Below are 13,152 nucleotides of genomic sequence, written 5' to 3'. Positions count from 1 at the left end.
AGGATAAAAATCAAATCTGTCTGGATGATCAGGATATGACTGAACCGCCTCTACACGTGTCACCTTCCTGTTGTTGTCAGACAGTTGGAGGTTTGTGTGTACTGTGTTTGTGTCAATTGTGAGTTGACAGGAATCTGATGGAGAGAACAAACACAATCCAGCTGCAGTTATTGATTCTTTATCTGTTCATTTTTTGACACTTTGATGATGACTCCTGACATCAGAGATGTGAATGAGTGATGTGACAGTTTGAAGATGGTTGAGTGTGTGCTGCATTGTTTTCAAGAATCACATTAAAACACACTTACACTTCTTCAGACCTGGTCTCAACCATTGGCCCCCAGCAGGTTCGACCCTGAAAGGAGGAGGGGGGTCAGACCAGCACAGTCTCTTTCAGCATGCACACATGGACATTACAGGGCTCTCATACATATACTTTTAGACACCGATAAAGGAACAGTCCAACATTTTCATTATCTTCATTATCTTTATATTCCTTTTCTGTTTTTATATTCCTTTTCTGCCTTTGCTGCCAGCTGTTTTCTCCTCTTGCTGTCAGTGTGGTTACTGTAGATGACCTCTGACCTTTGAGTGAGTGCAGCATTGAGTGACTTTGATCATTAAAAATGAAATGGGGAAAAAATGGGACTTTGATCATTTTTAATGATCAAAGTCCCAAAAAATGGTTTGAGTAGTAAAATGTCCTGTTCTGGATGTTGTAGGGCTGTCCTGCCTGACACGCCTCTGCAATGTTGCGTGGAGATCAGGGGCAGAACCCCTGGACTGGCAGACCACGGCGGTGGTCCCCATTTTTAAGAAGGGAGACCAGAGGATATGTTCCAACTACAGGGGATCACACTCCTCAGCCTCCCTGGGAAAGTCTATGCCAATGTGCGAGAAAGGGGAGTCTGTCTGTTAGTCCAACCTCAGATACAGGAGGTACAATGCGGTTTTCTTGATACTGCGGATACTTGAGGGCGCATGGAAGTTTGCCCAAACAGGCTGTTTGTGTTTTGTGGACTTGGCAAGGCATTTGATCGTGTCCCTTGGGGTTTTCTGTGGGAGGTGCAGCTGGGGTGTCTGGCCCATTGCTACGGGCCATTCGATCCCTATTGGTTTGCATAGCTGGCAATAAGCCAATAAGTGACAATAGGCGCCAGTGTAAAACTATACCAGCACACTGCACATATGGCAATTGCCATATTATAATGTTGCAAGCAATCCCAAACTCCAGTCTTCTGTACTCCAATGTGCAGTAAGAAATCTATTATCCTCAACAGTTCCTTCCAGGAACACCATCTGAACAATTTTCAGTATAAACTTGCTGGTCCTGTCATAACTTTTTCTGGCATCGCATGTTGCACACATCTTTAAGCCACATTTAAACTGTTTGCTTGTCATATACTGTTTGTGTGTTTCTCCAGATATCACAGGATGTCTGATTCTTGATATGGAACTCATATTCTGCATGAATCAACAAAAAGCTAAGTTAAGGAGAGAGGAAATGTTTTTAACAATTTCTCCTTTTTCAGGAGGGTTTTGCATACCTGAGAGCTTTCAGTCTCTTGTGTAGTTGCTTCTCTTCAAGGAACCGATGCTTAATTCCTGCAAATGCATCTTAAATCATAATTGGTCCATTAAACATTTGACAATGTTCTAATTAGCAAATCAAAGGTGTTTGTCCTGAAACACTGATTGTGTAAAAATAGTAGCAAGGCCACCAAGTGTATGAAAAAGACAGAATTTGCACCAAAAAGAGAGGAATACCCTTTTTCTGTCTGTCCTTTTCAGTGTTTAATAAAGATGGTTACAATGAGTGCCCAAATCCAGGGACCATGACAAACAGCTCCAAAGACTTGGAAGTGAATTTCTCATGTTACTTTAGCAGTATGAGGGCTCTGTTCTCCCACAAGCATTGTTTTTTTTTTAGCCAGGTGCAGTCTTAACCTAATTCTATCTGTGATTTTTGTTTTGTCAAATGACTATCATGATGGCCATCACCATGAATACATATTACTAACACGAGTTAGTCATCCTGTTTCATTCCAAAAAAAAATAATAACCCAGTCAATCAGACGACCCCATATGAGAAAACCCGTTGACAGTGGAAGGGAAAAACTCCCTTTCATAAGGAAGAAATCTTAAAAAAGGTTCGTAGCCATTTGCTGGCCGGGGTGAGGGGAGAGAGAGATGACAAACGAGTCTTTGTAGTGTGTAAAGACAGCTCTCCATGTAGATGACAAAATTGGAATCTCCTTGATATATCAAATTCATATCATTGGAGTGTAGTACCTGTAGTACCTACAGCATGCTGTAGTTGCTGAGGCCTAACAGGACAAGCACAATCCACTGTTGAGCACTGAAAGTAGACTGAAACTCTTTAAATGAATAGCTGATTAGTTATTTGTTTTATGGCTGCCCTTTAAAAATGGCCATAACCTTGTTATACATGTAAAATGACACCGAAGGACTCTTTTACTCTAGTTTTTGAGATAAAAACAAGGGTTGGAGATTGGTCTATAATTGCCTAAGATGGCTTGGTCAAGTGATGGCTTTTTAAGTAATTATTTAATCGCTTTCACTTTAAACTTACTTTAAACACCTGTGCCACATATCTTAGTAATAAGGATAGATTTGTCATATTTAAAAATAAAGCATTAATTAATTGTAGGACTTCTTTGAGCAGTCTTGTAGGAATGGGGTCTAAAAAAACCACATGAACTGGAGGTCATGAAAATTAGTTTGGATTGATGTGTAACTTTGTTAAAACTATACTAGACTCTGAAATTTTCTCTGGTGTCTTACCCAATTGGAAATGGGTTTTTTTAGACCCCATGTTCTCCTGCTGGCTGTCTGAGTGGTGTCCAAAAAGAATGAGGTCGACTTCACAGATAATTATGAAACTTTCTGGGAACAAATCTAGTCTTTTTAGGAGAGACGGCATCCATCCCACTTGGGATGAAGCAGCTCTCATATCTACAAATCTGGTTTTCACCGTGAACGTTTTTTATTTGTGCACACAGTTCATAAGACAGTCCACTGCTTCCTTTCCAGCCGACTCTCTCTAGCTTAGTGATCCTTCCTCGTCAGGTACATACACACAAACACACTCAGTGCCTGAGTTTAATGATGTACAATAGGGGGGGTGGGGGGTGGGGGGGTGTTTACAATGAGTATTTGTGTAAACTGTATGTCACAGAATGAAAGGTTGCAGGGGAAGCTGGTTTTTTGGAGTGGTCTGAGAGCGAGGGCAGAGATGCTACTCTGAGATCCTCTCCTTGCTAGCATGTAAAAACCTTTTCAGTTGTGGACTTGCTGTCTTCACGGGAATAAGTCTGAATTTGCGGGCCTGCCGAAGCACAGACCCAACAGTGGTACTTACCTGGAAATAGGTAGAAGTGTTTTGTCAGAGTGTCTCTCTCTTTGGTTGGCATCTGCCTCTGTTCAGAGGGGAAATCTTCAAACTGTTGCATGACCTTTGAGATTGAAATAAAGTTCGAGTGATGTCTGACACAACAGCTCATATTACAGAAAATATATATTGCAGTCATAGACAGATACATGGAGACATTGTTTCCATCATGTTTAGAGACAGGAGGATCATCTCTTGTTGTCCCTTGTTTCAGGTCACAACAAATAAAGGGCATTACAGAATTCTAGCCCCATTGCCAACTCCGAGCATGGGAGATCAACATGGTATGAAATGTACTAGTAATAGTAGCCACAAAGAAAATGCAAAAATATTTGGAAAAGTTAAACATGCAGAGAAAGAATTAGGAATAAATTCAGGTTAATGGCCAGATAAAATACTGGCAAACTTACCTTTTTGAATAGTTCTTCAATATCATCTTGACAACACCCCGTGAGGATCACATCACAAATGTAATGGAAAAAATTAGAACCATATTCTGGGTTTCTATACGAATAGGTGTCTACAACCAAACAGAAACATAATTTGCTGCTTTTAATGGTGTTTGTTTATTATACACTATTATTATAATAGTTACAAGAAGCAGGAGAACTTACGAGGTGTGCTCGAATGAAAACCAATGAAATCCTTTTCTATGTGTACTTTTCCAACTTTGGCAATGTTTTTTGATGGAGGGCCAGTGTTTTCTGTCCCCATGGATTGTTTGCTTGCATCTACTGTAACTACTCCTTCAGTCTCTGAAACAAGACAGATGTGTGCAAACAACTATACTTGTTCATCTTCAGGTGCTCTGTTGTCATACTAAAAGCGAGAAAAACTACATCATGTGTATTTAACATCATCACATCTAGTAAACCATTAGTTTCATTACATTCTCCAATTTCTTTTAAAGATTTCAAAAGTTTTGGATTTTCTTTGCCTGTAATTAATTTTGCTCGTGGTTTTCTTGTTTCTTTAAAAAAAGACACTGACCTAAATGAGACAAACTAAACTAACTATTTCATAACATCACTACTACAAATACAACTGGTAATAATAATAAAAACATATGTAACAGTAATGTTCAGCATCTTTTTGGTGCATGTCAGGCTAGATGATAATCACCTCCTCTACAGGCCTGAATGATTATGACCTTTGGTTTGTTCATTAGTGCAGGGCAGTTCTTCGTGTTTAAGCGCTCATAAATTTTATCAATTTCAAAGTTCTTCAGGTCAGATCCTCGGATAGTTCCCAAGTCGCCATGAGACATGAGAACCACAAACACACTGTCTGTGTTAAAGAGCTTTCGATGCTTGGAGAAACGAATTAGAGCCTCATCAATCTCCTGTAAACAGAAAAGTTGAACATAAATTTGATATTTTACTCAGTTTGAAAATCGGCTAAGTGGAAGTGAAATAATGCTTTCTGTCTGTAGAATTTACCTGTGCAGTCAGGTCTTGATAATATACCACTGCATAGCCCAGATTATAGAGCAGGTTGAGCATGGCTTGTGCGTCATACTCAGCACCGTGTCGGTTTGATTTCAGATCATAAAAATGTCTAATATTGATCAGCAGTGCGATGCGATTTGATATGGAATGTTCAGTCACAGGGTAAATCTGAAAGAAAATATAATTTAAAGGAAAGTCTTCAGATCACTTTAACAAACTTTATTTTATTTTTGTTTTGTAATGCAGTCAGTTATAAATAGCCCTTAATTAGCTTTAATTTAATATTAACTGCAAAAAGCTGAGGACAAGAGCTCAGTTAACAGATATGAGAATTATATGGTGACTCACCTTGTTACAATCTATGTCATCTGTGCACATTCCCATGTTTAATCTATAAACACATTGAAAGATATTTGTAGCTGGAGGAATGACACAGCATCAGTTTATCAAATGATATCCATAATTTAGATTATTCACTGTATATCACATAATTTCTCTTCTTCGGGAACAGAAAGGGAAGACAACAAGAAGGTGTACAAAAAGGGTTTTTTGATTACCTAATCACAAAAAATAAAGTTAAACTAATACAAGACATGGAAGAAGAAAAAAAAACTTCAGCTTAAAAGAGAAAATAATCCAAAGACTACAGATAAGAAGCAAACTGAACATGGAAGTGTGGGTTTCTCTACCTCATGCTGGAAGACACATTATAAAAATAAAATTAAAAAATAAATCATGAAAGATACTTTTCCTGCTTTCTCAGGAGGCTGGACATGAAAGCCATGGTTCTGGGTCAGCTGACCCAGCATTTTGACCTTCTGTGTTTTGTCGTCTGTTATATATTAAGTTTAACTAGTTAGTTCATTTTTATTATGTCTCTGAGTTAACTTGTGATCAGTTTAATTTCTTGACCTTTGGGTTCCCTTTGTGTCTCTGTCCTCTGTGTCCCTCTCTGTGTATTTGTGTGCATCCTTGTGTCTTGTTTCCCTCTTCGGTTTCCAAATTCCCCTCCTTGTGTCTATCATATTTATTCATGTTTCCCCAGCCCGTGATGTCTGTCTCGTTCCCTCTCTCTGTCGTTACCTTTCTCCCTTTCTTCCACTCCAGTGTCAAGCTCATGTTCCAGTCTTGCATTCCATCTTTTCCTGTTTTATTGTGAGTCTTGTGTCACATGTTCAGTGTGTTTAGTTTTGCTTCTTCTGTCTCGCTATGTCTAATTTGCCTTAGCTTTGTTTCCCCATGTGTTTTCTGTTCCCTTGTCATTCCTTGTGTATTTAAGCACTCTGTTTCCTGTGTCCAGCACCCTGATCTCCCTCATGGCTGTGTTTAGTTTAGGTTAGTTTTGTATTTCTGCCATCTCAGTAATGAAGCTGTGTTTTGAGTTTAAGCCCTGTCTGCAAGTCTGCATCTGGGTCCTATCCTGCCTGATTCACAGCCAGTTCATGACATGATGTCTACCATCCATCAGGGGTTTTTTTCAGGGGGCAAACTTCTGAAAACACCCTCCAAACTTCAGTATTCACAGGTTAGCAAGAAAACAAGAAAACAATGATATTAAAAGGGGGGTAACCTGTTAAATCAGCTCTGAGCTAAGCAGTTTGAAAGATGAAACATGATAGTGAGTCCACCAGAGCCTTTGTTTGTTTTTGGGTGGGGTTTTTTTTGGGGGGGGGGGGGGGTTGCTACAGCTTGGTAATAGAGTGGTAATAGTAGGGTTCCAATGAGAAACAATAGGATAATTATGTGGTAATTTCTAAGCAATTACCACTCAATTACCTGTAGTAGTTTTTGTGTAAAAAGAAGGAAACAGAGGTGAAAAATGCAAATGCAACTGCTTGTTTCTATTTAACAACATATCAAGGACAAAGAAGAAGTAGTGTGCCAAAGGCTAACTATTTGTCTCTTTGGCTTGCCTCATAGATCCATGACTAAAAACCAATGGATTATAAAAATACATTTAGAATCAAACCAAAATTCCAGCTACTGCTGTAGCACTGCAAGAGAAGTAAATACCTTTTTAATTCTTAACCTTCCCGGGCCAACGGACACGCTGGCGCATCAAAAATAACATGACCAATTTAAAATGACACAGCAACAAGATGTGTTTCAACTTGTGATTAAACGCAGACTTCAAACTAGTAACCAGTTTACGTGCTCTCCTCCTTGTGTTTAATTTCTTGTCTCCACTGTCTGTATTGTACTTTCATGTCTCTCTCTCATGTCTCTATCTCTCTTTCTCTCTCAGCCGTGTTCCCCTTTCCTTTGTCTCCTTGGTCTCAACTCCCATAACTGTTTTCCGTGTCTCCCCAGTCCATCCAATTTCCTTGAGGCCTCCTTCTTCCTTGCTCCTGTATGAAGTTGCGTGATTTTGTCTGTTCATGTTAGCTGTGTCCCTAATTACCCTCATGTGGATTTATTGTGTCAGTTTCTTCTGTTCATTGTCATGTCTCTCTTCAACATTTGCCAAGATTCAGGTTATAATGTTCAAATGGTTCCCATGACTAGGTTTAATGTTCTGCATACTCTCTGTTTAGTACTCATTGTTTAGTTTAGTTTTTCCCAGTACTGTTTTAGTGTAGTTCCCTCTTGTCTTTTCATTTCTGTGTTCTTTTCAGACCTAAAAAAAAGCTGCTTTCTTTTGGTTTAAATTACATTTTTTTTTCTCATACCTGATTTTTGTCTATGCTTGGTTCCACTCCACGCACCAGCCATCCAGCCTTGACAGTCATTGGTGCAGGATTTCTTCCTCAGCTGTTGCTGTGGCCTCAAATACAGAGTGGTGGTGGTGTGGCACTTCAGCCTACTTGTTTGTCACCCATCACCTTTCTGGCAGGCTTATAGTTGGAGGATGAGGAGCCCACTACCACATCACACTTGAAGTGGAGAGCCTAGCTAGCACTTCCCTGTGTCAACTGGAGGGTCAGACATGCTCCGTTGCCACCGTTGGTCCCGGGGTTGGCCTCATGAACTATTTTGCCTGTGCTGCCAACCTCCTGGTTGTCCTCCAGAACTGTGTTTTATTGTGGAATCCTGTGCTCTAATTGTTATTCTCTTTTAGATTTGACTGGATATTTTAAATATGTCTTCCATTAACACTTTCTTTCCTACCCGATTTTTACCATATCATGTAATATTATCTAGATATAAACTATGCTGTGAAAAATGATCCTCAACACTCATATATGATTCTAATGTGTTCATATGTAATATTCTTTTGAACGTATGACTATTCTTTAAGTTTGTTTTAAAATGTTATTAACATGGTTATTCATATGCTATTGAATAGAAGCACCCAGTTTTAAATTTTGCAGCTCTGTTTCCTGGTTATTACACAAAAACTATCATGTATTAAGTGGTTATAACAACATAGTTGCATTCTTGTTTCACGTAACCTGTTATTTGTTGTTTATTAATGAGCCCAAATAAAAAGTGCAACCAAGAAAAAAAAGTGGATGCTGGACTGACTGTATCAGCTCCCCACTATCACATCTCCCTGCTTTCAAAGGTTCACTTATTGATTAAGACTTATTTCGTACAGAATCAGACTGAATGGGATCTGGTGGACTCAAAATCATCACAGTTAAAAAAAAAACCCCAAAACAAACAGCTAACAGTGATGGATGGTCTATAATATATTTATTCATATTCAGGAAGTCTATCAAAACAAAATAGAAAATTAAATCAAAAATATTTGACTTGATCATTCATTGCAGTATTCCCCATCAATTTCAATTCAAATCAGTTTTATTTATATAGCGCCAAATCACAACAACAGTTGCCTCAAGGCGCTTTATATTGTACAGTAGATCGTACAATAGAGAAAAACCCAACAATCATATGACCCCCTATGAGCAAGCATTTTGGCGACAGTGGGAAGGAAAAACTCCCTTTTAACAGGAAGAAACCTCAAGCAGAACCAGGCTCAGGGAGGGGCGGGGCCATCTGCTGCGACCGGTTGGGATGAGAGAAGGAAGACAGAATAAAGACAAATTTCTTTTTCAGGACAGCATCACTGTCCTTAAAATTAAAATGACTGTCTAATATTTATCTTTGTTTTTTCATTGTTTCTTTGTAAACATTTTCAGGCCATTTTTACCCATTTTTACCCAAGAAAACATAAACATAAGGGAGCTCATTACAATTCTCTGACCTCGTTGGCTCATCACTGAAGTCTGGAGGTTGACCTTTGGACCGGTCAGTGGTCACAGATGGAAAGCTGGATCCTGTAGACTCTACTCTGTCCTCCTCTTCCTCCATCATCATCTGCTTGAGGACTTCAGTGAGTCTGAGAGGTAAACCACAAACAGTTCACATTAACAGAAGTAACTGAGTTACTATCGCTGACCTCTGACCTGTCATGTAACCTAGAAACCAGGTATCCAGATTCATATCAGAGATACCTGAGCTAACAAGCTGAGTCTGAAATGCAAGACCTTCCAACAACAAAACACAAAAACAAGAAATGGACAGTATATTAGGTACAGCTCTGAGTATGATGCACTCAGTTCACTGCCATCTCCGACCTCCGTATGAAACCATATTAAACCATCTAATATGGTAAATAATCTAATTACCGTTTTTGCAATAGTAATCCCTTACTTTACTCGTTACCTGAAAAGTGGAGTTTGCATTAGGTTAGGTTGACTGCAACAAACTTTAACTGTTGGGACAAATTCAGTTGTATGCAGAAACAGGGAGATATAGACTTGGTTTAAGTAGCGGCCAGGCGAGAGAGGAGGAGTGAGCTGCTGCAGCAGAGAGCCAGCTGCAGAGCAGGAGCTGTGAGCACTGCAAAGTGCTGAAGTGCAGAGACCACAGTGAAAAGCGACAAAACATTGTGAATAAAAAAAAAAAAGCAAAACATGAACATCTATGTCAGGTACTTTGGGTTACAGCGTCAAATGTGTGAAAATGAAGCTTCGAAAGTTTCCACTCTTTTAAATTTAAATAATAATACTCTTCCTACAACATACAGCACACCATGACTGATAGAAGAAAACATGAACACAGGCATCCAACAACATCGAGCAGTTAAGTTAAATTAAATTAGTTGTAATGGGGAAATTCTAGTTAACCCTCAAATTTAGATTTAGATGGACAGAACTTCACTGTATGATTTTTGTATATCCTTTGTATGCTTAGATGAAGTATGTGTATATGTCAGGATAACCTGGTAGAAAAAAAACTGCTTAGTTTTGCTTAACAATGTTTCACTATGGCATGTGCTAACTGTTGACCAGTGCCTGGAGCTTCCTGGGTAAAGATAGTGGGAGTTGTTCTTTGCCCAGCAACAGCCTTTGGGACAGAAACCTGTTGTAACAGGGGCGCTGTGATGCCCAAGGGTTAGAAAGCTCATTACTATGAACCTGTGATTTTTTTGATATGTGTGTCCGTATTCCTGCGTGCAGTAATAAATACTAATAGAAAATTCCATGACATAGTCCAGGTTGGTTCCTGTGAATAATGATGGAGCAGTGATGTAAGTGCTGAGCTGTGACATGGAGAAGAGTCATGGACAGTTAGAGATGGTCATCTTACCTCTGAGCTTTGGTCTGGCTCTCATGTTCCCCACACAGAGTGCTTTTAGAGGGAGGGACTCCCTCCTCTCTGTCCTCACACTGATCCATGCTGCTCAATTCACATCAGCCCACACACACTTTCTACCTTCACCTGCAGAGGAAACACAAATCATTCATGTGCACATCAACTGAAATCCTCCTTTCCATCATGTGTGCTGTCCAAATATCAGCTGCTTCTTTCCTGCTTCATCTCAGTGTCAGCTGAATGCAGTCAGACAGCAGTGTGAGGCAGAGGAAGCTGCCATCAGCTGCTCTACTTCTACTATCAGTCTACTAGATGGAGCCGTGAAGCACACATGATGCATTCACTGACACACACTGATTATTGATATTCATATTTACAGTTGATGCCACACTGGTGCTTTCTGACTGTGCCGCTTTAATTTAATCTCCATGAGAAGTCTAGCACTTACAGCTCCCCTACTGCCTCCCCTCCCCCAAAAAGTGGAGGTTACAGAGTTAAAGATGCTAAGGTTTTTGGGGGGGAGTGAACAAGAGGGACTCAGTTAGAAATGTGTATCAGAGGGACAGCTAAGGTCAAATACTTTGGACACAGTGGAAAAGAGAGACTGACGTCTACACTTGATGAATGACTTGATGAGTTTCCATATAATTGTATTATTATATAGATATGCACTAGTATTTTTTTATATCAACGGTAATATCAAAAGATTTAAAAAAAAATTAAGTTCATCAATAATTTTATTCATTTGTAATACATTTCTTCTGTCTCAACATCTGACTTCATCTGTTCACATATCTGAAACTGATATCTAATTATCTATACATGTTTTCAGTTATTAACAGACAGGTGCAAAGTTAATATAATAATTTTGGTTTGATTGATTGACTGTGATTAACAAATGGAACAACCGTTGTCTTGTTATTATACAAAGAATCATAATTACCTTCGGTTTGAGCAGATCCAATAGTTTGTCTCAGTATTTTAAAAGAGAAGACATCATGTTTAATTTAATTCTATACTACACCTTTTATTCACTCAGATATGCTGTGATGTTAAAATGTTAAAAATCATCTGTTATGCTGAGTTTTATTCTTGGACTACAGGACTAACTTTATATGATTGAAGGTTCTAAATATTCCTTTCTGTTCTGTCATTTAACCCTGTTCATCCTCTGTTTGAAAGTCTTTTGAATTTTCCTCTAAGACCAGCCTCTCTGCTGACTTTCATTTCACAAACAGAATGTGGTGCTGTGGAGAAATAAATCTACCATAAACAAAAGAAACAAAAAAGAGCAAAGAGATGGATTTTCTTTTGGAAATAAGTATAGAATTAAAAAATAATTCAGGAGCACAGATCTATAGAAATGTTTCAAAAATCTTTAAGGTAGTGAAATAATGATCCTTATATTTATTATATGAACACAATCAGAGAAGAAAATAGGTGGATCCTGAGCTGTTCATTGAAGTCAGCATTAGTTTTTGTCACATTTAGGTGTGTGAAAAATGGAGAAAGGATCCAAATGCAGGACTTGCAGATTTAAAGGGTTTAAAGTTTGGTTTAAAGTGTGTTTAAAGTTTAAAGTGTGCAAGGATTTATTATGAAAGCTAAAGTGAATTAAACAGGAAGCACACAGAAGGAGTTGACAACGAGACGAGGAACTGGGGCAAAAAAAAATCAACCATCAGCAGAGCAATGTTTATCTGAACACTTCCTCATGTTTCAGTGTCACACGATTTGTGTTTCTTGCATATTAACCAAGTTATTAAAATTATATTCCACTCACTTCCTCCCATTTCTATTCTTCTCTTTTTCATGAATAAATCTCTGAGTTCTTGTTAAAAGAGTGCATGAACAGTCAGGATCAGGTTGCTTCCTGCTCTGTAGGTCCTCACAACAGCTGACCATGACAGACTCAGACCTGATCTTCTGGACACGACCATCTGATCGGTTCCATAGCCGTTCTGATCTTCACAGCTGAACATTTCCAACAGACTAAACATTTTTGTCAGGCTTATAATTCGTTTGAATAGTTAATTCGTGTTTAATTTGAAACTGATTAAACGCAAGTATTGGGGTTATGTTCAGCACTTTACACCTCACACATTCATTAGTTATGGAGGCAGAGCTATAAATGTGTTTCAGGCTGTGACATGTTACTCTGACCTTAACTTCATGAATCAATACGTATACTTCATTACAACAAAGAGAATTTTACCATGTATCAGTTCAGCCATTTAACACATCTAGATGTGTAACTAAGTAACTACATACATGTATTTCACACAAGATTAGAACAATAAACTTAAAAAAAAAAGCATCAAGTGGGAATTCATTCAGACTGAAAACAGTTCAAAAATGAGAAAATTCAAGGTGTTTAACCCTCTCGAGGAAGGTGTTGCCGATTTGCAACAGTTAAAAACTAAGAACCCGATTACTGCACATACATATTTCACGAGTTTTTTTACTCAGAAGTACCACTGCAGGACTTGGTTGTGCATTAGCAACAAAAACTTAATTTGAGCCTGAGAGGGTTAATACTCTTGGACCTCAATGGAGGGAAATACACAAGGAAACACAAGAGACCACTAATAATGATCAAAAGCTTCTAAGACTAGATGAAAACTCAGACTCAAATCCAGTAATTAAGAAACAAAAAGCACAATAGGCAGATGACATTAACACAAACACATGGGAATGCTGAAGAGTCCAAATAATGTCATGCCTCCATATGCAGATATACTTAACAAG

The 13,152-nt window shown here is 38.6% G+C and overlaps 1 protein-coding gene across 1 annotated transcript; it reads right to left on the bottom strand.

Moving 5' to 3' along the window:
* Positions 1–326: 326 nt before the first annotated feature.
* LOC135932638 (caspase-12-like) lies at positions 327–9,219 on the bottom strand. Its single transcript, XM_065470142.1, has 9 exons — positions 9,206–9,219; positions 9,011–9,145; positions 5,209–5,251; positions 4,852–5,028; positions 4,521–4,754; positions 3,923–3,932; positions 3,823–3,848; positions 3,383–3,476; positions 327–355 (listed from the first exon to the last, which is right to left on the bottom strand). Exons 1-9 carry the CDS (start codon positions 9,217–9,219, stop codon positions 327–329), a joined length of 762 nt encoding a protein of 253 aa, XP_065326214.1.
* Positions 9,220–13,152: the final 3,933 nt, after the last annotated feature.

This window comes from Pelmatolapia mariae, linkage group LG3_W (assembly GCF_036321145.2).
Source record: "Pelmatolapia mariae isolate MD_Pm_ZW linkage group LG3_W, Pm_UMD_F_2, whole genome shotgun sequence".
Lineage (NCBI taxonomy): Eukaryota > Metazoa > Chordata > Actinopteri > Cichliformes > Cichlidae > Pelmatolapia > Pelmatolapia mariae.
This window is presented reverse-complemented; position numbering and strand designations above follow the sequence as displayed.

What these genes read in the sequence shown, in the direction of transcription:
- LOC135932638 (XM_065470142.1), bottom strand. An exon ending in ATCAAGACCTGACTGCACAG is followed by an intron (nt 4,755 to 4,851) that starts GTAAATTCTACA and finishes TTCTGTTTACAG; the next exon opens with GAGATTGATGAGGCTCTAAT. An exon ending in ACACTTCTACCTATTTCCAG is followed by an intron (nt 356 to 3,382) that starts GTAAGTACCACT and finishes TCCTCCTTTCAG; the next exon opens with GGTCGAACCTGCTGGGGGCC.